The sequence below is a fragment of the Phocoena phocoena genome, chromosome 15 (genome assembly GCF_963924675.1).
Source record: "Phocoena phocoena chromosome 15, mPhoPho1.1, whole genome shotgun sequence".
Classification (NCBI taxonomy): domain Eukaryota; kingdom Metazoa; phylum Chordata; class Mammalia; order Artiodactyla; family Phocoenidae; genus Phocoena; species Phocoena phocoena.
Window position 1 is genome coordinate 21,933,951 of NC_089233.1, and position 26,957 is coordinate 21,960,907.

General features: G+C 40.2%; 1 protein-coding gene across 1 annotated transcript in view; it reads left to right on the plus strand.

The window, feature by feature from the left end:
• Positions 1–26,957, plus strand: part of DNAH3 (dynein axonemal heavy chain 3) — a 192,705-nt gene that overhangs the window by 85,799 nt on the left and 79,949 nt on the right. The window contains exons 28-40 of the mRNA XM_065893394.1: positions 213–411; positions 1,676–1,784; positions 2,014–2,127; positions 2,892–3,068; positions 5,125–5,216; positions 7,040–7,259; positions 7,849–7,983; positions 10,832–10,943; positions 12,770–13,011; positions 16,076–16,176; positions 17,886–17,991; positions 20,415–20,544; positions 25,359–25,604. Of these exons, the coding sequence (XP_065749466.1) occupies positions 213–411; positions 1,676–1,784; positions 2,014–2,127; positions 2,892–3,068; positions 5,125–5,216; positions 7,040–7,259; positions 7,849–7,983; positions 10,832–10,943; positions 12,770–13,011; positions 16,076–16,176; positions 17,886–17,991; positions 20,415–20,544; positions 25,359–25,604 (1,983 nt within the window). The remainder of the gene's footprint in view (positions 1–212; positions 412–1,675; positions 1,785–2,013; positions 2,128–2,891; positions 3,069–5,124; positions 5,217–7,039; positions 7,260–7,848; positions 7,984–10,831; positions 10,944–12,769; positions 13,012–16,075; positions 16,177–17,885; positions 17,992–20,414; positions 20,545–25,358; positions 25,605–26,957) is intronic.

Consider the following 26,957-nt stretch of genomic DNA (forward strand, 5'->3'; position numbering starts at 1 on the left):
TAGCTAATACTATAAATTTATGTAATACATAAATACAGATGTTGCTTGAAGTTTGGGGATGGGCGAGGAGGATAGTTGAGCCTAAAATTGTCGCGATAGTGAGGGGTGGCCTTGATGACCTCCTCAGTCAGACCCTTCTGAGGAATCCACGAAGACGGGAGGATGCTGATGGCTCTGCAAGTGTGTGTTTCCACGTCTGTGTCCCCACACAGCTCGTGATGTGGTCGCCAAGTTATCTGAAGACAGTGTCTGTGATCTGAATGATTTCCAGTGGATCTCCCAACTGCGCTACTACTGGGATGCCAAGGATGTACAGGTGAAGATGATCACTACAGAAGCCTTATACGGCTATGAGTACCTGGGAAACTCCCCCCGGCTGGTGATTACGCCCCTCACTGACCGCTGCTACAGGTAAACTCTGGGGCTCCCCCAGACCTGAAGGGTGAATAGAGAATTCCAAAAGGAAAACCTGGGGAAGAGGGTTAGAGCATCTTGAGTTTGTTACCTTCACCGTCTATATTTTAGTTTCTCAGATTTTAGAATTTTTCCCTTTGTCACCATGGTCCCGCAGATGGGTATGGAAACTGGGCCTTAGGCCAGAAATGAGAACCCAGTAGGAGTCCTAATCTAATGCAAATTAATGTGTTCAAACCAACAATTAGCACGTTGATGCCTCTCCTTGAAAGTGGCACAGTGCTTAAGTAGAAAGGTCTCCAGTGGCAGGAATCAAGATGGTGCCTGGAGATCCCATGGCCAGAGATAGAAAAGGGGCCAAGTAAAGGACCCAGGCAAGGAGTCTCGGAGCTCTGCCACCCAGTCTGATGAAGAGGTATGGCCATTCTGTGCTCAGCAAGTGTTTTGCTACTTTGCTTGGAACTTATAACTTCAGAAATCTGGACTTTGTGAACTTGTCAACTTTGTGATGTTTAGATTTTTCTTTGATTTTATACATTCCTTAGAGTGGAATTTTTTTAATTATAAAAATAGTACCTGAGTATTTTTTAAATTTCAGAGTCCTCAGTCACTTGTTTTCTATGTTCTATGATTTCTGTTCTTCATTCATTTATCTATTCCACTCATTGTTCAACAACCATTTCTTGAACTTTCCTGTGCATGATGTATGACCTCCAGGAACCCTCAACCTAATGGGGTGGGGAAGAGACACACCCTCAGGTGATAACAAGAAAGTGTGTTAACTGAAATTATAGAGGCTCATACAAGGGGCTGTGGAACCACAGTTAGCACATCATTCATTTCTAGCATTTATCTTGTGCCTGCCATATGGAACTGAATCAAATATGGGTCCTGAACTCAAGAGTTCATAACCTAGTGGGAGAAATATATTTATTTTCCATCATTCCATTGGCATTGGTGATCTTTGGAATGTGGAGTTTATGAGGATTTTTTACTTTCTTTGATTCATTTAGTAAGTATATATTCATTTATATCCATTCAATCATTCATTCAAACAAATGCTTATAGGTGTCACCCATGTACCAGGTGCCGAGGTTACAACACTGAGTAAAATAGAACTTTTTACAATGATGATGTATTGCTCATATAATCAGGGGAAAATATTTAATTACTTGTCTGAGTCAAAACAAAATAAACCAAAAGCAAATTTCTTTCCTGTGCCTTAGGACTTGGCACTGAGTTCTTATTCTCTTCTCCTTAGGACACTGATGGGGGCTTTGAAGCTGAACCTTGGAGGAGCCCCAGAGGGTCCAGCTGGGACAGGCAAGACAGAAACCACCAAAGATCTAGCCAGAGCTTTGGCCAAGCAGGTAGGGAAATGCTGTCCATCCGCACACTGTTTTTCCCAACCCTCTCTGGACCCCTGTCCAGGGGAATTGGCATGAAGTTCAAGATGGCTCAGAGTAACAGGCAGAGTGGGGCTCCACCTCCTTCAGTGAAACAGGAAGAGGGGAGCCCCCACCTCTGTTTCATGGTGCAGGGTGATTCAGATGGGAGGAAACCCATCCTGAATGGTGCCCACATCCTCCCTCTCTCTAGTGTGTGGTCTTCAACTGCTCAGATGGTCTAGATTACAAAGCCATGGGGAAGTTCTTCAAAGGGCTGGCCCAGGCTGGAGCATGGGCCTGCTTTGATGAGTTCAACAGGATTGAGGTAACTCTGCTACTGGGCTACTGAATGGAGGGTTTGGACATGCAGGGACTTTTTTCTGGGCTCTCAGTTCCTCAGTGACAGGGATTTATGTCTCCTCTAAGGGCCTTTGCACAGAGTAAGTACTCAATGAACCAAACAAAAACAGCCCCAAGGAGACAAAATGCATATTTTACACACATAAACATTCTCACCAAATTGATTCCCTCACTCGCTCATTCAAAAATTTATTGAGCAGCTACTCTATGTCAGATACTCTGCATGTGTTCATGATACAAAGATGAGCAAAAAATGGTTTTGCCCTCTAGACTGTTACAGTCTAGCAAAGGGAAATAAAAATTAAACGATACAAATAGAATATGAGAGAAGTCTATAGCAGTGGTACAGAGGAGTCATCACAAAAGAGGGGGTGGTTAATTCTATTTGGGTAGGGCATCGAGATTAGGAAATGTAAACATGCAACTTGAACCAATAAACACATACTATGGGTGAAGTATTGTGCTAGGTGCTGGAACAAAGGTAAAACAAAGATAAGATACTATGGAAACTACTTACACACACACACGTATGCACATGTATGCATGCATATACACACCAATTTTCTTTTCCTTTACCAAAACCCTAAATCATGCTCCTAATTTTGAATGTGAAGGTCTTATTCTCAGGTGATGGGGTTCTTTCTTTGCTAAGTGAAGGGTACTTTGGCATAGTGGGGTTGGTGGCTGTCAGAAGCAGGAGCTCAAATCAACCAGCCATTCTCACTCCAGATAGAAGTGCTATCTGTGGTAGCTCAGCAGATTCTCAGCATTCAACAAGCCATCATCCGGAAGCTAAAGGTGTTCATCTTTGAAGGCACTGAGCTCTCTCTGAACCCAACCTGTGCTGTCTTCATCACCATGAACCCTGGGTATGCTGGCAGGGCTGAGCTGCCAGATAACCTCAAGGTAAATACTGAGTGTGTAACTATTGGGTGTACTTTATGGTATAGAAACCTTCGGAAGTACCCGAGGGTCTCACAGAGAAGCCAAATAATGGGACCAGTTGACATTTTTCAGCTGTGAGAAGTAAAGACATTACTTGGCTTCAGAACTCAACCATCTCCCCAACTAGGTCTCATGAGATGGGAGGAAATATATACATAGTAACCAATGGCAAAGAGGCAACAATGATCACTGGAAGAAGTATCACTATTTCTGTTGTCTACAGGGGTCAGACAATTAATATAAATGAGAAAAGCCAGCTGGGCCTGGTAGGGACTCTGACAAATGCCCCATCTAGAGGCAGCAGCCCCTACTTAGCCCCAGCCTACTGTTGCCAAGCAGGAATTGTCAGATCTTCTCATTTTTCAGGAAAAGCCAGAAATTTGGATTTTTACATGAAATCTTATTTTTAGATCCTGTCTCAATGCAAAAAAAAAAAAAAAAATCACTGTTGGCCAAATAAAACAGATCTGCTTATAAGAGAGCATCAAAGTTCAACACAGAGAACGCTGGTAGACCAAGACTAGAGCACGTGGAGCTAAGCTGGTTAGGCCTAAGTGGTGTCCACACCAAAGCAGGCCTGTTCCAACCAGCTAGAGAGATAACAAGAGAGCTTCTATGTCCCTGGTACCTACTGCTGAGCTGGCCTGAGCTACAGCTGTGGCAATAAGCATTGGCCCTGCTGCTAGTGGGAGGAGGCAAGTGCCTCTGAAGGGGGAGAGAGAGAATTCTAACTAGGCCATCTTAAGGGAACAGGCACTAGATGACCTTAGCATGCTGCTCTCATGGAAGGAAAAAACACAGAGTGCAAGATGAATGGGTCTTCACCTGTGAGAAGAGCACCTAGCACCCCAACTGCATGAAAAGAGCAACCAGAGGGAAAATTCTAGGCCTGCTTCTTTATGGATTTCCTTTCAAGTTATTGCTCCATTCCCTTACGTGAAAGACGTAAGAGAGACCTGGACAAAACCGACATTCACTGACTTTAGTACATGACGCTCCATCTGCTAGAAGCACATTCTGATTAGTTCCCTGAAATCTAATTCAGACAAGCCACTCCTCCTCCTCCTTGGGAATGGAAAAGAAGTCAAAGAGATCCCTAAGGGTGACTCTTCCTCTCTAGGTCAGCATAGGCCAGGGACACCAAAGTAGAGTTTGGACCCACATTTCTCATTTTAGAGTGCCCAGTTGATGTAACTCCCCCCTGCACCCCTCCCAGCCAACAACCATGTTAGATCTGCACAAACAACTTTCATGAGACAGTGTGGCATAGTAGAAGGTACCCAGGGTTGGTGTCAGGAAGCCTGGATTCTAGCCCTGGCTCTACCTCTAACTGCATGACTTGGGCAAGTCACTTATCCTCTAAGATCTAAGATATTAGATCCAAGATATTAGAAACAATAGCTGATGTTTATTGAGCCTTCACTATGTGCCACACACCTTTTTAAGCACTTCACTTACATAGGATCATTTGTTCTCATGATAACTATGAAGAGGGCACAGTTGTTAGTACATTTTGAGATGAAAGACCTGAGGTCTGGAGGGGTTACATAACTTACCCAGTTAGTAGCTAACAGAACAAGGACTCAAATCAAGATTTGTCTGACTCCGGGATTCTCCTGATACATAATTATCCTGCATCCCTGAATGACTTCTACTGTCTACACTGAACTCCGGAAAGCTCCAATAGTTGAATGATGCTCATTTGGCATAGGAAGATGAGGTGTTGCTAGGATACCAGCACCTAAGGCCTTCCACACAACCACTGAGGGACCCAATGTGACACATGTACCTGGACAAGGCTAGTGGGGAGGTTCATGGAGCAGTGGATCTGTCCAGTAAAGACAGTCCTTCTGCACTGATTTGTCCTCCAGCCCTCCTTTCCTTGATTGTCACTGGGTGGTCTGAATGATCATGTTACTTCTCTTTGCCTCTGTAGATGTACCTTCCCCCATTTTCACCTTATGTGTTCAGGTTCTTTACATGAAATCTTATTTTTAGAGGGCTGTTTCTTTTCCAGGCCTTGTTTCGGACAGTGGCCATGATGGTGCCAGATTATGCCCTCATTGGAGAAATCTCCCTCTACTCTATGGGGTTTCTAGACTCCAGAAGGTATGTTGTATTGGCTTTCTAGTGCGTTCTAAAGAAAGAGTGACAGAGTGGCTTTTTGTGGGGTGGATTCAAGGTAAATTGTCCATTGGAAAAAAAAGAGAGAAACTTGAGAAATTGCTTTTACTCACAAGTTGATCTGAAAGCACATAGCCCTGGTCTTGGTCCTGACCCCATCCCTGACTAGGAAATGGCTCAGATTACCAAGAAAGGGCCTCCACTCTATTTGTATATACCTGGACTTCTTCTAAGGAAGAATCGCTCATCTATTCTCTACCCTTCACTCTAACACACACACACACACACACACACACACACACACACACACACTCCTAAATAACTTAAGGCGAGACTGAAAAACAAGTTATTCCAAGATTGAAGAGGAAAAATTAATATAATTTAGAATTAACATTGTTATCAATATAATATTTATTTATTCAAATCAACTTGGTTATCTCTCATTCAAGTATTACCCAGTTTTCTAAGACGGAGACATACACAAGCATCAGTGTCTTTATCACATGCAGCCAGAGTTGTGAATATTTATTGTAAAATGCCTTTTATTGATCTATTTCAAATTTTACATTTGTCTTTTTATATTGTCTTGCCCATAATCAATTGATTTTTTGTTACTGCCGTTATCTCCACAAGGCCCACAGTGTCTTTGTGGCCTGGAGGTCCTTGCTGTTAATGCAAGGGGCTGCAGATATTCTCAACAGAATGTGCCATCCTTCCTAGGCTGAGAGGCTGCCTCAGTCATAAGAGGTTTATTTTTTCTATAGGAGACCTGGGTTACATTGATTTGCCTGTTCAATTCATTTATTTATTCAATTGGCAAACCACCTACCTTAGGCCCAGCCCTGTGCTAGGTGCTGATGAGCAACACAGTCTTTGCTTTTAAAGTAAATCAGTCTTGTTAGAGAGGAGCCCTGCAAGGGGAATGTGCATAAGTACATTAGTTAGGGTAAACCTGACCTCCAAATTCCAGTGGGTTAGCATAGCAAAAGTTTATTTTTCACTCCCTAGAAATCTAAAATGGGTGTTTGTGATCAGAGGAGTTCTTCCCCAGGGACCCAGGTTACTTATATCTCACAGCTACAACACATGAGCATAGAGGATCTTATGGAGGAGGTTTTTATGGACCAGCCCTCAAAGTGGCACACTTCCCTTTCATTCATATGCCACTGGCTAGGACTCAGTGATGCGGCCACCCGTACCTGTGTGGGAGGCTAGGAAATGTGGTCCCCCCCGTGTGCCCAGGAAAAATAAGATATGGCAGTGCACATGAGCATACGTGTATTGTGTGCTGAGTATGTTAAATTTTGAATTGGTTTTCTTAAATTAAAAAAGTAAACCATGGATATTGAAAAAAATTGTAATGTTACAGAAATGCAAAAATGAGTGTCCCCTTTGTGACCCTTAGTCCTATGCTTTAGGCATTAACATTGTTAATCGTTTGATGTAATCTTCCCGTGTGGTGTGTGTGTGTGTGTGTGTGTGTGTGTGTGTGTGTGTGTGTGTGTGGCGTACACATACATTCATATATACAGATAAAAGTATAGACACATATAGCTTCTCATACAGTATATGTTATACATATGTATGTGCTTTGCTGGTTTTCATCCTGCCTTTGAAAGGAAGCTACAGTGCTTGCTTAGCTCATTATGGTAACTCTATGAAGAGGCCTTCAGATGATAGGGTTTCTCCATCACGTTCGTGGGCAGGCCTGGCTTCTGAAGGGACAGGGCACAAGCATGTTGGGAATGTCTGCTGAGCAGGACATGGTCCTCTCTAGAGGGTCTGCAGACATGTCTTTGCTCTCCCAGTCTTGCCCAGAAGATTGTTGCAACCTACCGCCTGTGTTCAGAGCAACTTTCCTCCCAGCATCACTATGACTATGGCATGCGTGCTGTCAAGTCTGTGCTCACTGCCGCTGGCAACCTGAAGCTGAAGTATCCAGAGGAGAATGAGAGTGTCCTGCTGCTCCGGGCCTTGCTTGATGTCAACCTGGCCAAGTTCTTGGCTCAAGATGTCCCTCTGTTTCAGGTATGTAGTGGTTTGGGACCTTGGCTAAGCACTGAGACTCGACATCCAAAGATGAAAAATTTTTTCGGCACCTCTTCCATCTCCTGACACCCCCTCCATTCTCTAGCCAGCATACCTATTGCCAGATACCCTCCCCCAAATGTTAAATAATAATGGTAATAGCAATATCCCTAATTCCTGACTTTAATAAAAATAGTTTCACTGCTAGGATATTTGCTGTTGAGTGTGAGTAATTGTTTATATCAAATGTAATTAGTTTTCTTTTGGAATTATTTTAATGCCTATCTTCCTAACTAGGCTGTAAGCTCTTTAAGACAGAAATCTTGACTGTCTTGTTCATTGCTAGTATAATGACTGAAAGACAGCACAGACTTATTAAATATTTGCTGACTTTTAAAATTCTGGGGAAGGAAAATCATGTTTAACAGATATTGTTAGAATTTGTAATTGTAGTTAAGTTTCGGTACAGGAAAAATGAGGTTTGGAATTTTCCAAGGATTCCTGCTACCTGTAGATCTCATTTTAGAAAAATGTTGAGGTTATGTATCTGATAATTCATCTTTTTCACATCTTGAATTTTTGTTAACAGGGAATTATATCAGATTTGTTTCCTGGTGTTGTTCTTCCAAAGCCAGACTACGAAGTTTTTATGGAAGTGCTGAATGAGAACATCAAAAAGATGAAACTCCAGCCAGTACCTTGGTTTATTGGAAAAATTATCCAGGTTGATTCCTTGTACCCGTGTGGGAATGTACCTGTTTACTGTTTGCTGAGGTCAGGAATTAGAAAGAACTATGGTAGATTGGAACTGAACTGACAGCAATTGGAGATGCCTGATTAGAGATGAAGACACTCAACAATCTGTTGTGCCTTCAGTTTTCATTTCCGGGAGCTGACTTTTAAAATCCAATATTTTTCCTATGACCATCTTCCCTGGGGTTTCTTTTTCATCATTTGGGGATGAAACAGAACCTTTCAGGGCATTGGGCTTTGAATTAGTCAAAAACCAACTTTTTTGGTTCCCAGTGACAGAAGTCCAATTCAAACTGTCTTAGTCAACAAAAGGGAATTTACTCACTTACCTAACTTGGAAAGTACAGAAATATGTTGGTTTCAGGCATAGGGGGATACAGGTTTTTAGATAATGTCATTAGGAACCTGCCTGTCCTCATTTCTGGATTCTGCCTCTCTCTGCATGAAAAATTCATTTTCAGTTGGGCCCCCAGTAGCCTCACACTTAGATTGTCCCATGTTCAAGCCCAGAAGGAAAAAGAGCATCATTCTTGGAGTGTCCTCAGCAAAAGTCTCAGGATTAGCTTTGAATGGTGCTCATAAAGTCACGTGACCATCCCTGAACCAATTACAGAGATAAGAAGTAGACTATAACCGCCCCACCTCTGCCAGAAGTGGAGGTGGAGTCAGAGCCACCCAAGTCGTGTGGACTGGACCATGAACTGGTGGTTCCTCAGGGAAAATCAGGGTGCTGTTACCAATAGGTGAAAGAAATGTTTCTACAGTCTTGACCCTGGAGAACCTTAGTGAAACTTCACACTAATTTCAGGGATCCTTCCCTAGGATCACTTTCTATGTAAAACTGACTTAAAGTCATAAGTTGAATAAAATAAGCCCCAAATGCACTTTTTCTACAGAATCACAGGACAGAACTACAAGGGACCTTAAATGCCATTTGCTCCTGGCTCCTTAAGAACACTGGCATCCAGAGAGGGAACAGATTTGGATTCATATAAACCTAGTTTCAAATCTCATCCCCATCAGTTTTTTGCTGTGAGATTTTAGGCAAGTTCGTTCACCATTCTGAGCCCTAGTTTCTTCAACTGTAAAATGGAGGGAGTAAAACCTTCCTCACAAAGTAATTTTGAGACAAGAAGTACATAAAGTGCTAGATATAGTGCCTGATTACCATATCAAAATCAACCTCACCATCTCCACGAACATCAGAAATATCATCATTTCCCAAAATCATATTGTTATTTAGAATTAAAGGTCAAGGTAGGACCCAGGTCTCCAGATTCTGAGATCAGAATAAAAATTTTTAGGAATAAAAATTTTTTCCCAACTGTTCATCAAGTGTGCTAGTCTTGACACAATTCATTTAACTCAATATTGAATCCCAATCTATTCGTTGGGATTTCATAGATGGACTTTTTTAAACTAGGCATGAGCTTTTATTTCCAAAATTTTATAATAAAAAATTTAAACATGCAGGAAAATTGAAAGAATTTTACTGATAATACCCATGTACCCCCCACCTAGATTTTATAATTAACATTTTATAATACTTGCTTTATCATTTACCTATCCATCCATCCATCCATCAACTTATCTTACTTTTTTATGTATTCCAAAGTAATTTACAGACCTACAGATGAACTTTTATATAGTTTAGTACCAATTTTCCAAAGCAAAATATATGGAGCTACCTTCCCTTTTGTATATTGATACCTTGACAATCCATTTAAAGTTATGTGAGGGGGAAGGTGAGAGGCTATTGAATCATAAGTGCCTTTCTCTCTTTTTTCTAATGCACAGTCAACTCCATTTATCTTTATTCAATCTGAAATGTCTTTGCAGTCTACTTGAATGTAAACCTTACTCGATGGTTGGGGATTTTGTTGTTTTGTCCTCTCTGTCTGTAGAACTTAGAACAGTATCTGGCACATAATAGGTGTTTAACAAATATTTGGTGGCTCACTTTTGTCAGTACCTGTACCACCCCCATTGTCCTAATTTACACCCTCTGTATAACTCTCTTCCAAGGTGAAAAATAATGCAAACAATCCTTAAAATAAAAAGCTTCACATATTCCCTTTTGCTGAGAGACTCACAGTTTAAAAGGAGAGAGAAAACATTTCACATTAATATAAATGACCAAACCATTTGCATTTCAACTGTCATGGACCGCTTGTCACAGACAAAACAATTAGAAAATTCAAAAAATGAGCTTCCACTTAGCTGTTGATTCTCAAGGGTAGGGGCTAAAATTACATGGAAGTTCATTTTATATTTTACAGCATCGCCCCTGGCTCAGAAAATACATTTTAATCTATTGAGAGTTCCAATCAAGTCAGAATAGCATTTAGGCCTTGAGAAAGGAAATTTCCAATAGAAATGCAGTTGGCTAAAATGACCATTGTTTCCTTTTCCTCTTTAAAAGCAAGTGGAAATGGTGCAATGAAAAGATTAGTGGCATTGAAGTCAGAGAGCCCTGTGGTCAAGTCCCGGTTCCACCACTGATGAGCTTGGGCAAGTTAGCTAGCCTCTCTTGGGCTCAGTGTTCCCACCATTTAAAAGTAGTTAATGATACCTGAGCGGATTAAATGAAATAACTTAGGTAAGTCACTGCTGCTTAGCACATGGATAGGTGCAGAGCAAATAGTATTTCCCATCCCTTAAATAATCTGAGATGCACACATATAGTTATTCATCCAAAAGATATTTAAACAATAGATGACAAATAAAGGACTGCAGTCCTTGTTCCTTGTAGACATCTGACTAATTGCAGTTCCGGGAGGTCTGCAATGATTAACTTCTTATATGATGTCTCCTCCCAGATCTACGAGATGATGCTGGTAAGACATGGCTATATGATTGTCGGAGACCCCATGGGTGGCAAGACCTGTGCTTATAAAGTGTTGGCTGCAGCTCTGGGTGATTTACACGAAGGTAAAACTCGTATCCCTGGCTTCCAGGGAGGACAGGAATCCCCACTCAGTTGACTGGCCCCATAGAGATGATGCCAGGCTGTTAACTTTACCATCCCTGATTTGTGACATTAGAGCCAGGAATAGAACATGGCACACAGAGGTCTGCAGGCAGAGAATAAAGAGGGAGAGAGCTTCTAACAGGGGATTTTATGTGCATCACTAAAGCTGGAGGAATTTTCTCAAATGCTGAACAGTGGCTTCTCCAAAGTTTTCCCAATGAGAGGGAAACTCCTGCCACTTGCCTAAACAAAACTGTTCTAAAAGCAGATCATTGCATGGTTTCTTTTCTTTTCCTTTTTTTTCTTTCCATCCCTTCTCTCCCTCTCCTTTCCTTTTTTTCTCCCTCCCATTCTCCCGCCCTCCCATCCACACTGCCTCCCTCCTTCCCTCCCTCCTTTCCTTTTTTCCTTCCTTCAATTTAACGTAAAAGATAAGACCTCAGACTCTTGAATGAAACCCAGACCTTGGGCAAATGACTAAAACTCTCTTTGCTTCTGTTTTCCCAGCTGTAAAATGGGATTGTTGTGATAATTAAATGAGATTATGCAGGTAAATAACCTAGCTCAACAAATAAAAGCCATGTTTATTGCCAGAGAAACAGTTTTGAGGTTTTTTTCTTTTATAAAACACAAGGCTGTGGTTTTGAAAAGCCGTGCCTTGCTGTGCCTGTGTTTACAGGATCCCTTCCAGTATGATTCATTTTAATATTTTTTTCTAATAACATTGAGTTACTGCTGACTGAGTTACTGTGGAATTTTTGAGTTTTTTGTTTTGGGCACCAACTTGGCCTTAATAACTTGTTATTTAATAACTTGGGCATTTCAAACTTAAATAATAATTTTGGCATTGAATATAATTTAGGAAACTAAATGAAAAGAAAGGAGGTTACCCCGTTGTCTTTGCCTCAGAATTCTGCAGAAATGATTCTTTATTTAGTTTATGGCTCAGGCACTCCAGTTTTTCCTTACTTTGAAGGATCATGTAAAAGTGTGGTTATTTTCTGTTATTAAATACATACAATGTGCCATCCATCAGCCTGTGTATTCTGGTTGGGTCCTGGTGCTCCATTTCTCAGGGGACACTTATTGGGCAGCTAAAGAAGAGGTTTCAGGGCTAAGCTAGCCCTTCAGATAGACAAAAGGAAAGTAACCATCATTTTCCAGAATCTTTTACCTGTCAGCTGTTTCCTCATCTCAAGTCAAAGCCAAGGTTCTAGGGTAGCCAGGTACATAAAGAGACCTGATTATATGGCATCTCTCTCCTTTACTGCCTGAGTTCTTTTAGGCCCAGGCAGACTTCTTTAGATCTGACTGGCACATTTGACTTGTTTGAAATGAGCCTCAGAAAACAATATGGTGAGAAACTAATAGCTATAATAACCTAACAACTTGAAGGCTTTGCCTATCCAGTTATCCCAGTTTTTATACAGACTGAGTACAAATTTTTTGTGTGTGTGTGTGTGCGGCACACGGGCCTCTCACTGTTGTGGCCTCTCCCGTTGCAGAGCACAGGCTCCGGAAGCGCAGGCTCAGAGGCCATGGTTCACCGGCCCAGCCGCTCCGCGGCATGTGGGATCCTCCCAGACTGGGGCACGAACCCGTGTCCCCTGCAGTGGCAGGCGGACTCTCAACCACTGCGCCACCAGGGAAGCTACAAATTTTTAAGGACTATCCTTGGATGGCATATTGATAAAAGTTGTTTGGTCTTTTAGATGGCATTATTTCTTGTCCTAATGTTCTGGTGTCACCAGAACTTTTGTAACTTGTGTTGGACCTTCTTGCCCAGCCAACCAGATGGAGGAATTTGCTGTGGAGTATAAGATCATTAACCCCAAGGCTATCACCATGGGGCAGCTGTATGGGTGCTTTGACCAAGTGAGCCATGAGTGGACAGATGGTGTCCTTGCCAATGCTTTCCGGGAGCAAGCATCTACTTCGTCTGATGACCGCAAGTGGATTATATTTGATGGGCCAGTGGATGCTGTTTGGATTGAAAATATGAACACTGTTCTGGATGACAATAAAAAGGTACCTGTCTGATATCACTTTTACGTGGGTGTGCAATAAACTCTTTTACTGAAGTTAGTGATTGATCAAAACTATATAATATAACAATGGAATATTACTCAGCCATAAAAAGAAACGAAATTGAGTTATTTGTAGTGAGGTGGATGGACCTAGAGTCTGTCATACAGAATGAAGTAAGTCTGAAAGAGAAAAACAAATACTGTATGCTAACACATATATATGGAATCTAAAAAAAAAAAAAAAAGGGTCATGAAGAACCTAGGGACAAGATGGGAATAAAGATGCAGACCTATTAGAGAATGGACTTGAGGACACGGGGAGGGGGAAGGGTAAACTGGGACAAAGTGAGAGAGTGGTAGTGTATATATTGACATATATACACTACCAAATGTAAAATAGATAGCTAGTGGGAAGCAGTCACATAGCACAGGGAGATCGGCTCCGTGCTTTGTGACCACCTAGAAGGGTGGGATAGGGAGGGTGGGAAGGAGGGAGATGCAAGAGGGAAGAGATATGGGGATATATGTATATGTATAACTGATTCACTTTGTTATAAAGCAGAAACTAACACACCATTGTAAAGCAATTATACTCCAATAAAAACGTTTAAAAAAACCTATATGATATATACATTTATTACACTAAGAATAAATGCCCCACAAGAAAGTAACAGTTATCAATTCATGAATTATGCTTTTGTTTGTACTTGTAGTGGGTAAGTTATGTGTGTTTAGAGACACTGTTGTATAGTGGTTAAAAGCCTTGGTGCTGGCATCAAATTGGCCTACTAGCTCTACAACTGAGCTGTTATATTGGGCAAGTCACATAACTTCTCTGAACCAGTTTCTTCATGTGTAAAGAGGTAGTAATAAATAAGGGTGTTGATAATGAAATAAGATAGTCCATACATAGTGCCTAATATATGAGATGTGTTTTGGTTATCTGTTGCTGTATTGCAAACTACCTTAATACTTAGTGGCCTAACTTTGCTCATGACACTGTGGATTATAAATTTTGGAAGGGCTCAGGTGGGTTCAGCTAATCCTCATGATGTCAGCTGGGGCAGCTAGGGCTAGAGGAGCCACATCCGTGGTAGATTCTTCACTCAATGTCTGGGGGCTCATTCTTCCTCGTCTTGTTTATCTCTCTGTAACTCTCTCTGTGTCTCTGTGTCTCTGTCTCTCTGCCTTTCTCTCAAAGAGCATCTTATCCTCCAGGCCTCTCCACATGGCTTGGGCTTATTATTTGGTGGTCTTGGAGTAGTGGCACTTCTTACATGACGGTTAATTTCCAAGAGGCAGGAAGTGAAAGTTTTCAGGAAATTAAGAGTTATGCTTGGAACTGGTACAGCATCACTTTCTCTGAATTCTATTAATCAAAGAAGTCACAGAGCCTGCTCAGATTCAAGGGGGTGGAGAAATAGACTCTACCTCTTGATGGAGGTGGGCGAGGTCACACTGCAAAAGTGTACGTGGAATAGGAGATATTGTTGCAGCAGTCTTTGGAAAATACATTCTGCCACAGTAAATGTAGTGGCTAAAGAGCTTAGGCTCTGGAGCCAGACAGCCTGGGTTCAGATCCTGTCCTTGAACCACTTAGCAGTCATGTAACTTCAGGCAAGCTATTTAGTCTCTCTATGCCTCAATTACATCATCTGTAAAATGAGAATAACAGTATCTATGTCATAATGTTGTTAGGAAGATTAGATAAATTAATATTTGCAAACTGATTATAATATTGCCTGGCATGTAGCAAGTGCTATATAACTGTTAAAATAAAATAAAATAATATTTATCACCATTTCAAGGAATAGGTCTTACACTGACTATACATCATTATCAAATCAAAATATATTTTCCTTCTTCATTTAAATTTTGCAAGACTAAGGGTGAGTCATGCTCAACAATGGAAGGCCTAATTATCCAAATTATATACATACACTAATAATATCGTGTTCGTAATTTTGATTATATAGCATATAAAAAAAGAAGTAAGTTTTATTACACGATATGGACTATGTTATATAAACTAATTGTACACATGTATTGGTTGGTCTTGAGATCAGAATTATAAAGAGTCATAATCAGTGAATTTCCTGATGGCTCTTCACAGCTCTGAATGAAATCAAACTACTGTCACAGGTATGGGTCTATTTCACTTTTCTTGATTTTCAGAGATGACACTGTTAATGGTATTAGTCCCATAACAGCCGTGACCTTCCTAGGGTTGCACGTAATGACCTGTTCCAGATGTGTGTGATGTGGGTCAGGTAATATATCAGAAACTTTGAAAACCACAATTTAGGATGAGAAGCAGGGAACAATGGAGTTTCCTCTTTTCCCCTGAGAGACCAAGGCCTCAGGCCATCTTATGACTTAAACATCTCACTTTAACCCATGTTGGCAAATGAGAAGCAGCACCACGGACTTGGTGTGTATACTCAGAGGCTGTCCTGTGTATTTGCACTACTTTCTGCAGGGCTATGCCTGCTAAACACTAGGACTTGTAATGGTCTTTCCTTCCATTCCAAGAAGGGATATGGAGATATTCTTGTCATTCTAACCCTGGGCCAGTCCATGAGGGATTCCAAAAGGAGTCTTTGTGGGAAACTTGAGCAAATAAAACTGGATGGGGGTATGCTATTAAATTCCTTCCACTGAGGAAGGAACCATGAAACTTGCTGTAGTCTGATAATTTCTGGTTTCTTCATCTAAGGCTGCAAGTCAGTGGTTCTCTGACCTCCCTATTTAATATTACAGCTCACCACACACAGCATTCTCCAGCCCCTCTTCGACTTTGTTCTTCTCCAAAGCACTTTCATCACTGTATATTCTATATATTTTGCTTATCGTCTGTCTCCTCCGAGCAGAATGCAAACCTCAAGAGGACAGGAATTTTTGTCTGTTTCATTCTGCACAACTAGCATAGTGCCTGGCACAGAATAGGTGCTCAAGAAGTATTTGTTGAATGAATTCAAACCATCTCTGTCCCCACTGATGCCTTTCACTTGCAGATGGAATTTAATTCGTTTGCTGCCCTCCACCCCTCTGCTTTGTACTTTCAGCTTTGTTTAATGAGTGGAGAGATTATCCAGATGAGCTCCAAGATGAGTCTGATCTTCGAGCCAGCTGACCTGGAGCAGGCCTCCCCCGCCACTGTGAGCAGGTCAGTCAGCTTGCAGGGACCCCCTGAGGGAATGTGAGGCCTCACTAACCCTACGCAGGAGGGAAAGCTCTAAAAATCCATAAATGTGATTAAACTCCAGCAGATCACCTACATTACTTGTTGTCAGATTTGTCGTAAAGTTAGTCCTCAATCCACAGTGCTGGTAGGAATCTAAAATCAGGCAATCACTTTGGAAAAGAGATTGATATCATCTCCTAAAGTTAATCTTTCTTATGCCTCATGACCCAGCAATTCTGCTTGTAAGTATTGATATATACCCAAAGGAAACTTTTGCCCATGTACAATAGGAGACGTGTACCAGAATTTTCAGAGTAGCATAATTTACAATAACAAACACTTAGAAACGACCCAAATGCCCATTAACAGGAGCGAATTAAAAAGTGTAATAAGATCACAAATCGTAGTATTTGTATGTCATTCAAAATAAATGAACTGTACTGACAAGCAACTATATAAGATAAATCTTAGTAAAACTAAAATCTTAACAATATTATGTATAAAAGTAAGCCTGTAATATTACATACAGCATAGTGTCCCCTTTTAAATTATTAAAAACAAGTAAATATATATATATTTATGTATGTGTGTGTATATATATATATATATATATATATATATATATATATATATATGCTATAAAACTCTATAAGAAGGAAAGAAATCAAAGCACAGGTGAGCATGAGATTCAAGATGCTGTTTAACCTCAGGTGGGGAAAGCCACGGGCATAGGATAAGGGAGACTATATGGTTAGATGAAGGTTATTGTCAAGACCCTAGCTTCTGCCTGGGTATTGGGTTCATGGGCACTTAGTACATTATTGAAAACAATTAACTGAGAAAGGCCATGCATGGGCTAATGATGACTGTGCCAAGGATAAGAATTAATCCAATAGTGTAACTTCAGTCCATAAAAAATAAAATAAAATCAGCCCACATTCCCAAAGGCAATATAAGGGAAGAGAAAGAGCATATGGCAAGTTAGACCAACTTGGGCTCCCACCCTGGCCACACCACTTGCTAGCTGTGTGACCTCTTCCGAGTCACGTAGCCTCTCTGAGCTACAGTCTCCTCATGTCTAAAATGTATACCATAAAGCGGAATATTTAGAGATGAAGGCCATTAAGACTTAGCATAATGGCTGACACGCAGTAGGTGTTCAATAAATGGTAGCCAGTGTTAGTAACAAAGGAGGGAGTGCCTAGATATAACAGAATGGGGGAAAAAAGTGCTAAATAAAATGTTACATGTCAGTGCATGGTAATGTACTAACATTATGGTAATGATAATAGTAGCTTTCATTGATTAAGAGGTTTCTGTGTGCTAGGCCTTTCATTTAACCATTACAACAACCTTATGAGCTACATATTTTTTATATTCCTCAATTTACAGACAAGGACACAGAAGTTCAGAGACGGTAAAGAAATTTGCCCAAGGTCACTCAATTAGTAAGGTCTGGGGCTGGGATTTGAATCCAGGTCTCTGATTCTCAAGACCCAACTCTTAGCACTGGTCTCCACCCTTTCCTGGCAAAATCTGTGCATCTTTCCTTTGGCTTGGAGCTGGTGAGGGTCTGTGCCCCGACCCAAGCTCCAGCCTCTTACCTCACCATGACCTCCTACATTTACTTCACCCCTACGTGCTTGGGAGCCAGATGTGGACCAGGCTGGTCCTCTGTTTGTGCTTGCCAGGTGTGGGATGATCTACATGGAGCCCCATCAGCTAGGTTGGAAGCCCCTGAAGGATTCATACATGGACACCCTGCCTTCCAGTCTCACCGAGGAACACAAGGAATTGGTGAGATCCTCTGGTCCCTTTCCTTCTTGTCCCTCCCTGTCTCCCTACCTCTCATCTCAAAGGTCTTCTAGGATCATTTTCACATTCATAATTACAGAAGGCAAGAAGGAGCAGGAAATTCCCTGACTGTCCCTAATTATCTTGCTTCCTGGCTACCTGCCATTTTTCTGACTTTCACTCCATGTGGTGGGGATGGGGTGATGCAGTCAATTTCTCCTTTCTCTTCCACCTTCTCCATTACTTCTTGGCTCCCCAGTGGAGAATTCTGGTGCTTGAGAAACGTTCTATTTGATGACTAGAATGTCACCCCTTTCCCCATTGCCTACTAGGAGAAATGCCTCTGGAAGTTGCTCTAAAGATGGACCAGGTTAGGAAGACCTGTGTTCCTCTCTTCACTGCCACTTCCTGTCCCTGTAACCTAGACTCCATACCTTCTATATTTAGGGAGCCAGAACCAGTTAGAAATTCTCTTAGTGCAGCTACTCAGAGTGTCCATTTTCTTCTTCCCTTCCTAAAAGAGATGTGAATGTTCAGGTTACATTAGCACACACTCAGACAAGGGAAGTAGGAAGGGAGAACCAGTTCTTATGGTGTTTCTGATTCCCTAGGAAAGTTTCCCACTGAAAAAGCCAAGAAAGATCCGAGGTGGATTCTCTTCCCACTGTGGAAACAGTCTGGGGAACTGTGTAGGACAGCCCCTCTCCTATCACATTTACATACATGTACAATATATATATATAGCATGTTTATTTACATGGACACATATCCACATGCACAGTGAGAAACCAATCTACACATGCACAGGAAGCCTTCAGAAACTTCCCAGTATCCTTAGTACAGTCTAACTTCTTATCGGGCCTCTGAGACTGTGATCCCACCCAGCCTGCCTCTCCAACCTCACCTACCCTCTTCTCAGCCTCAGCTCATTAACTTCCAGCCCTTGGGTCTTGTTTCCATTCCTAGAAAACCCCAGGTTTTACTACCTCAAAGCTTTTGCATTTTTTATTCCTCTTTCCGGAAATCTTGCCCCATTCATTCTCATAAGGGATGATTCACTTTTGTCATCCAGGTGTCAGCATAAAGGCCTCCTTCTCCAAGAAGTCTTCCCTGACCACCCTATTAAAAACTTCCTGTTATTTCCCATTGTAATACCTTTATTTGTTTCCTGCTAGTACATTCATGATTTGTAAATACTTAGTTCATTTCCTTGCTTGTTTTTTTTTTTGCGGTACGCGGGCCTCTCACTGTTGCGGAGCACAGGCTCCGGACGCGCAGGTTCAGCCGCTCCGCGGCATGTGGGATCTTCCCAGACCGGGGCACGAACCCGTGTCCTCTGCATCGGCAGGCAGACTCTCAACCACTGTGCCACCAGGGAAGCCCCTCCTTGCTTGTTTATTTATTTTTTGTTTGTCTTCCCTTCCCCTCAGACTGTAAACCACGAGGACAGGGCCCTTGTCTATCTTGTTCATCATTTATCCTTAGCACCTACCACACTGCATTTAGTAGATGCACAATAAATTTTACTGACTGAAAACCACATATCTATGTACTCATGTATAGTCATATATACATGTAAAGACATCTAAACATTCATATATGCACACATATCTGTATATAGTCAGTATCTGTATATTTATTTAGTGATGACCTACCTACTTACAAAAAAATAACTTAAGGTAATTTACAGTGAAAGTCACAAAGTATAACAAAAGTGAAAAAAACAGTAAGAGGAGAAAGTGAGGCAAGTAATTTTTTAATATATTTTTTATTAGAGTATAGTTGCTCTACACTGCTGTGTCAGTTTCTGCTGTAGAGCAAAGTGAATCATCCATACATATACGTATATGCCATCTTTTTTGGATTTCCTTCCCATTTATGTCACCACAGACTGCTGAGTAGAGCTCCCTGTGCTATGCAGTAGGTTCTCATTAGTTACCTGTTTTAAATTGGGTGGGGAGCAGAGCCAGGAGACAACAATTAACATACCCACCAATAAGTATGTACATACATACATACGGGGAAAATGAGCCTGAAATTCCCTGTGGCCACTTTCTACAGGAGACCTGCCTTATAAATGCCAGTCAGTCATTTGCAAATCAGTGGTTTAGAATTCCTAACATTTTTTTTTTATAGAAACAAAGGCAGATACTGTGGCTGGGACCTAAAACTATTTCATGCATCCCGTAGCTGACCCATAGTGGCTCCAAGCTTCAGCTTAGTGGAATGGGAGGGGTGGGGAATGGCCAGTCCATTAAATAGTAAGCTGGGCGCATCTGTCTTGGTGCCTGTGGACTTTCCTCAGTACACCTAGACTCAAAAGTAATCAGCAGTCTTACCAACATTTCCAGCCTCCTTGAGGTGTACCAAGCTCTTGGTCTTAAACACACTTTTTAATAATGTCAAATCTCACTTTCTACTCTTAGGTCGATGACATGTTCATGTGGCTTATCCAGCCCTGCCTGGAATTTATTCACCTTCAGTGTAAATTTGTGGTCCAAACGTCTCCCATCCACCTTGCCTTCTCAATGATGAGACTGTACTCCTCTCTGCTAGGTAAGTACTACCCTACAGTTCTTAAGCCAAATGAGCGTATGGTGTGCCTCGGCCATTTCTTCTGCTCCCACCCCTATTATTTCTCCATGAGTTACAATGAGACCAGCATTTTGGTCTAGAGCCAGCAAGTCTTTTGAGTGTAGATAATAGAGTTTGGTGGAAAGAGTCCATATAGTTTGGCTTGATCTTACATTGACTTCCTGGGTATTCTTGTGCAAATTAGCCCATTCTTCCTCAGTATTAGATTCCTCATCCACACAATGGGGATAATAATTCCTGTTCCTCTTTACCTAACAGGGAGGGATATCCTGGAGGAAAATGAATTTAGATGACATATGTAAATATATATCAGGAAAAAAAAAGAATCTGAAAAGAATAAGATAGGAAGTTTTTCCATTTTAAGAAAACTTATATTACAAAAATCTGAATTCATAAAACACATAGATACACTATAAAAAAACTGATCACATTAGTCTCCAGAACTAGGGAACTTCTCCAGGACATGGAGAACCATTGGTTTAAATGTCTTGGAGAAGTTCTCTATAACCATTTCACATAAATCAAATTTTACAGGATTCTATTGGAAATGACAGAAGATGTGTTAGTTTTGAGAACTTTTATTGGATGCCATTTCTTTCTCAAGATAATACATAATTCAAACTGAAGGTGAATCTTCTTACAGCTTCTGCTACATGAACATATTTTCTCAGCCCATTTCTTCCAAAGGCATTATAGATGTAGATTAAAAAAAAAAGTAACATGGGAAACTTGAGTGGAGACTTTCTCTAGCTAAATATTATTTGATTTTCTAAAATTAAAATTACAGGCAATATTTTTAGAAGCACACTAATTCATACAATATCATATGTTTGTATTTTTATTTGTAAATTTTACATACTTTCCCAAGCTCCTTTCACTATCCTTGTGTAGTATCTCCTCCAGGAAAGAAAGCACCAGCATGAGAAGTGAACTTATTGCCCAGAGTCCTGAGTAACCTCATCTCTTGCCTTCCTGAATCTATAGCTATGAATCGTCTCAGGACTGCTCAAATACACACAACTACTAAAAATGGGGGACTGGGTTTGAATGCACACATATTTGATTTTGGGGCTATAACTTTTTACTCTGTCAGTGTTAAAATGCGAGAACATGGTAGCTGTGATTAACAAGGACTTGAGATAAGGAACAAGGAATACATTTTTAGCCTTTTATTTTGAAATAATTTTAGACTTAAAGAAAAATTGCTAGAAGAATGTAGTCACATATACCCTTTACCGAGATTTCTTTAATGTTAACATCTTATATAATGAAGGTACAATTATCATAATAAGGAAGTTAACATTGATACTATACTGTTAACTACACTTTATTTGAATTTCACATTTTTCCACAAATGTTCTTCTTCTGATCCAGGATCCAATTCAAGATGCCACATTGTGCTTAATTGTTGTTACCTCTTTGGTCGCCTACAAGCTATGACAGTTCTTCAGTCTTTCCTTATATTTCATAACCTTTTACATGATGAAGACTGGCCAGTTATGTTATAGGATGCTTCTCAATTTAAGTTTGCCTCATATTTTCTCATAATTAGATTGAGATTGTGCTTATTTAAAAATTTAGGTATATTTGATTTACAATATTATATGTTTCAGGTGTAAAACGCAGTGATTCACAATTTTTAAAGATTATATTCCATTAAAGTTATTATAAAATACTGGCTATATTCCCTGTGTTGTACAATATATCCTTGTAACTTATTTGTTACATACATAGTAGTTGGTACTTCTTAATCACCAAACAATGTCTTGCCCCTCCCCTGTCCCTCTTCCCGCTGGTAACTACTAGTTTGTTTTCTATATCTATAAGTCCATTTCTTTTTTGTTATATCCACTAGTGTGTTGTAATTTTTAGATTCCACGTATAAGTGATAACATGCAATATTTGTCTTTTTCTGTCTGACTTATTTTACTAAGCATAATAACCTCCAAGCCCATCCATGTTCTTGCAAATGGCAAAATTTCATTCATTTTTATGGCTGAGTAGTCCATCTTCTTTAATGATTCATCTGTGGATGGACACTTAAGTTGCTTCCATATCTTGGCTATTGTAAATAATGCTGCTATGAACATTGGGTGCATGTATCTTTTTGAATTAGTGTTTTTGTTTTTTCAGATATGTGCCCAGGAGTGGGATTGCTGGATCATATGACAACTCTATTTTTAGTTTTCTGAGGAACCTCCATACTGTTTTCCACAGTGGCTGCACCGATATACATACCTGCCAACAGTGTACGAGGGTTGCTTTTTCTCCACATCCTCACCAACATTAGATATTTGTGGTCTTTTTGATGATAACTATTCTGACAGGTGTGAGGTGATACCTCATTATGGTTTTCATTTGCATTTCTCTGATGATTAAAGATGTTGAACAGGGCTTCCTTGGTGGCGCAATGGTTGAGAGTCTGCCTGCCGATGCAGGGGACACGGGTTCGTGCTCCGGTCCGGGAAGATCCCACATGCCATGGAGCAGCTGGGCCCGTAAGCCATGGCCACTGAGCCTGCACGTCCGGAGCCTGTGCTCCGCAACGGGAGAGGCCACAACAGTGAGAGGCCCACGTACCGCAAAAAAAAAAAAAAAAAAAAGATGTTGAACATCTTTTCATGTGCCTGTTGGCCATCTGTATCTCTTCTTTGGAAAAATGTCTATTCAGATCTTCTGCCCATTTTTAATCAGGTTGTTTGTTTTTTGGTTGTTGATTTATATAACCTGCTTTTGTATTTTAGATATTAACCCCTTATCAGTCATATCATTTGCAAATATTTTCTCTGATTCAGTAGGTTATCTTATCATTTTGTCCATGGTTTCCTTTGATATACAAAAGCTTTTAAGTTTAATCAGGCCCCACTTGTTTAGTTTTGATTTTGTTTCCTTTGCCTTAGGAGACAAATCAAAAAAATATTGCTACGATTTATGTCAGAGTGTTCTGCTTATGTTTTCTTCTAGGAGTTTTATGGTTTATGGTCTTACATTTAGGTCTTTAATCCATTTTGAGTTTATTTTTTGCGTATGGTGTGAGAAAATGTTCTGATTTTATTCGTTTACATATAGCCGTCCTATTGTCCCAGCACCACTTACTGAAGAGACTGTCCTTTCTCCATTATATATTCTTGCTTCCTTTGTCATAGATTAATTGACCATAAGTGTATGGGTTTATTTCTGGGCTCCCTATTCTGTTCCATTGATCTATATTTCTGCTTTTGTACCAGCACCATACTGTCTTGATTACTGTAGCTTTGTAGTATAGTCTGAAGTCTGGGAGCATGATGCCTCCAGCTCTGTTCTTCTTTCTTAAGATTGCTTTGGCTATTAGGGCGTCTTATGTGTTTACATACAACTTTTAGAATTATTTGTTCTAGTTCTGTGAAAAATGCCTTTGATATTTTGATGAGGATTTCATTGAATCTGTAGCTTACCTTGGGTAGCATGGTCATTTTAACAATATTAATTCTTCCAATCCATGAACACAATATATCTTTCCATCTGTTTGTGTCGTTTTCAGTTTTTCATCAGTGTCTCGTAGTTTTCTGAATATAGGTCTCTTACTTCCTTATTTAGATTTATTCCTAGATATTTTATTCTTTTTGATGCAATGTTAAATGGGATTCTTTCCTTAATTTCTCTTTATAATAGTTTGTTTTCAGTGTATAGAAGTGCAACCAACTTCTGCATATTTTATTAATTTTGAATCCTGCAGTTTTACTGAATTTACTGGTGAACTGTAGTAGTTTTTTGGTGATGCCTTTAGGATTTTCTATATATAGTATCATGTCATCTGCAAGCACTGACAACAAGAACAACAGCATCCACAACCAAAAGAACAAGTGTTGATGAGGATGTAGAGAAATTGGAACCCTTGTGCACTGTTGATGGAAATGTAAAATGGTACAGTTGCTGTGGAAAATAGTTTGTCAGATCCTCAGAATTAAAAATAGAATTACCAGATGACTTAGCACTTCTGCTTCTGGTATATATACAAAGGAATTGAAAGTAGGGACATAAACAGATATTTGTACACCCATGTTCATAGCAGCATTATTCACAGTAGCCAAAGGTGGAAGCAACCCAAGTGTCCATCAACCAATGAATGGATAAATAGATCAAGTATATACATATGGTGAAATATTATTCAGCCTTAAAAAAGGAAGGAAATTCTGGGGAGTTCCCTAGTGGTCTAGTGGTTAGTGTTTGGTGCTTTCACTGCTGTGGCCTGGGTTCAATCCCTGGTTGAAGAACAGAGATTCCACAAGCCGCATGGTGCGGCCAACATAAAAAAAAGAAAGAAATTCTGATACATGCTGCAACATGGATGAACCTTGAGGACATTATGCTAAGAGAAATAAGCCAGTCAGAAAAGACTGTATGATTTCACCTCTAAGACATATCTAGGTTAGTCAAATTTATAAAGACAGAAAGTAGAATGCTGTTTGCCAGGCCGTTGGGGAGAGGGTAATGAATTAGTTTCAGCTTTGCAAGGTGAAAATAGTGCTGGATATGAATAGTGGTGATGGTTGTACAACAACATGAATGTATTTAATACCACTGAACTTCAAAATGGTTAAGATGGTAATTTGTATGTTATGCATATCTTACCACAATAAAAAGAATTTTTTTTAATGTATGTGGATAAAGGATCTGGCAGGTGATGCCGTTCAACCAGTATCAGTCCTCTTCCCAGGCCCCTCACAGACAAAACTGCCCAATTCATATCTATTGCACTCTGCAGCTTTTCCTGAGATTCCTTTTCTTGCTTTTAGATGAAATCAGGGAAATAGAAGAGAAGGAAAGTGAATTATTTGAAAGCCTGACAAGCCAACAGATCTTCCTCTGGCTGCAAGGTCTCTTCCTTTTTGCCTTGGTGTGGACCGTGGCCGGCACCATCAACGCAGACAGCAGAAAGAAATTTGATCTGTTTTTCCGCAACCTCATCATGGGTATGGATAATAACAACCCAAGACCCAAAAGTGTCAAACTCACCAAAAACAACATCTTTCCAGAAAGAGGTAACTTAGTACCTATTTGTTTTTTCTTACTGTAGTGGTTTGGAGCATATGTTCCAAAACCAACCAAAATGTGTGGCCCACGTGAGGCCTTTACAAAAGTCAGGAAAGATTTTGTAGCTTGCCTGAGAGGGTTCACTTCTTCAGAGCTGGCCCATGTATGTAGAGATGGGTGACCCTGAAGTCAGGGTTTTATGGGTTATTTTAACTACTAATTTTTAATTTAGAAAAAGTCGATATAACTTTTTTTTTAATTACCCATAATCTCATCACTCTAACAGGCCCCCGGGAACAGCATGAGAAATATAGCCACTTTTTTTCTTACGCCCTTCTAGTCCTGTTCTATGTGTATACACGTCATATCATGGTGATTATGGTATTAACATTTCCTTTAATTTTTTCATTGTAATCTAATATTATATTAAAATATTTATAATTTTGCTACATACATTATCTTCAGAATGATTACTTTAACGATGTATTAATATTCTTATATGTGTGACATCATTCATAAAAAGATTGAAAGATGTTTGTTTTCTTTTAAGTAGCTTTTACTGCTTTTTTTCTTACCACCCAAGTAATACATTACATCAAATTTAGAAAATACAGAGAAAGGAATAGAAGAAAATAAATATCAATGGTGGGCTTCCCTGGTGGCGCAGTGGTTGAGAGTCCGCCTGCCGATGCAGGGGACACAGGTTCGTGCCCCGGTCCGGGAGGATCCCACATGCCGCGGAGCGGCTGGACCCGTGAGCCATGGCCGCTGAGCCTGTGCGTCCGGAGCCTGTGCTCCACAGCGGGAGAGGCCACAACAGTGAGAGGCCCGCGTACCGAAAAAAAAAAAAATAAATAAAATAAAATATCAATGGTAATCCCGCTATCCAGAAATAATCACTTTTTATATTTTTCCTTCCAGTTTTTTTCTGTATTTCTATAGCAAAAATGGGATCATACTATATATACATTCCAAATAGTTTTACATTTTTTTAATTATGAAAAAGCATATGATGGGCCCATGAGGGAACTCCCTGGGGTGATGGTAATGTTGTATATGTTGAGAGAGATTTGGGTTACACAAATACATGCAATTCTCAAAACTCAGTGAATGAACACAAGACTTGTGCATTTCATTGTATGCAAATTTTTTAGCAAATGAAAAAACATAAATATTGAACAGTTAATGAGATACATGCCAAAGTATTTATGAGGAAGTGTATATATTTTCTTTGAAATGTGTCAAAAAATAAGATGCCTTAATTGATGGATAGAGGGATGAACAGGTATGTGATAAAACAAGTGAAAAACTAATGGTAAAATCTAGGAGATGGTTATACAAATGTTCACTGTACAAGGTTT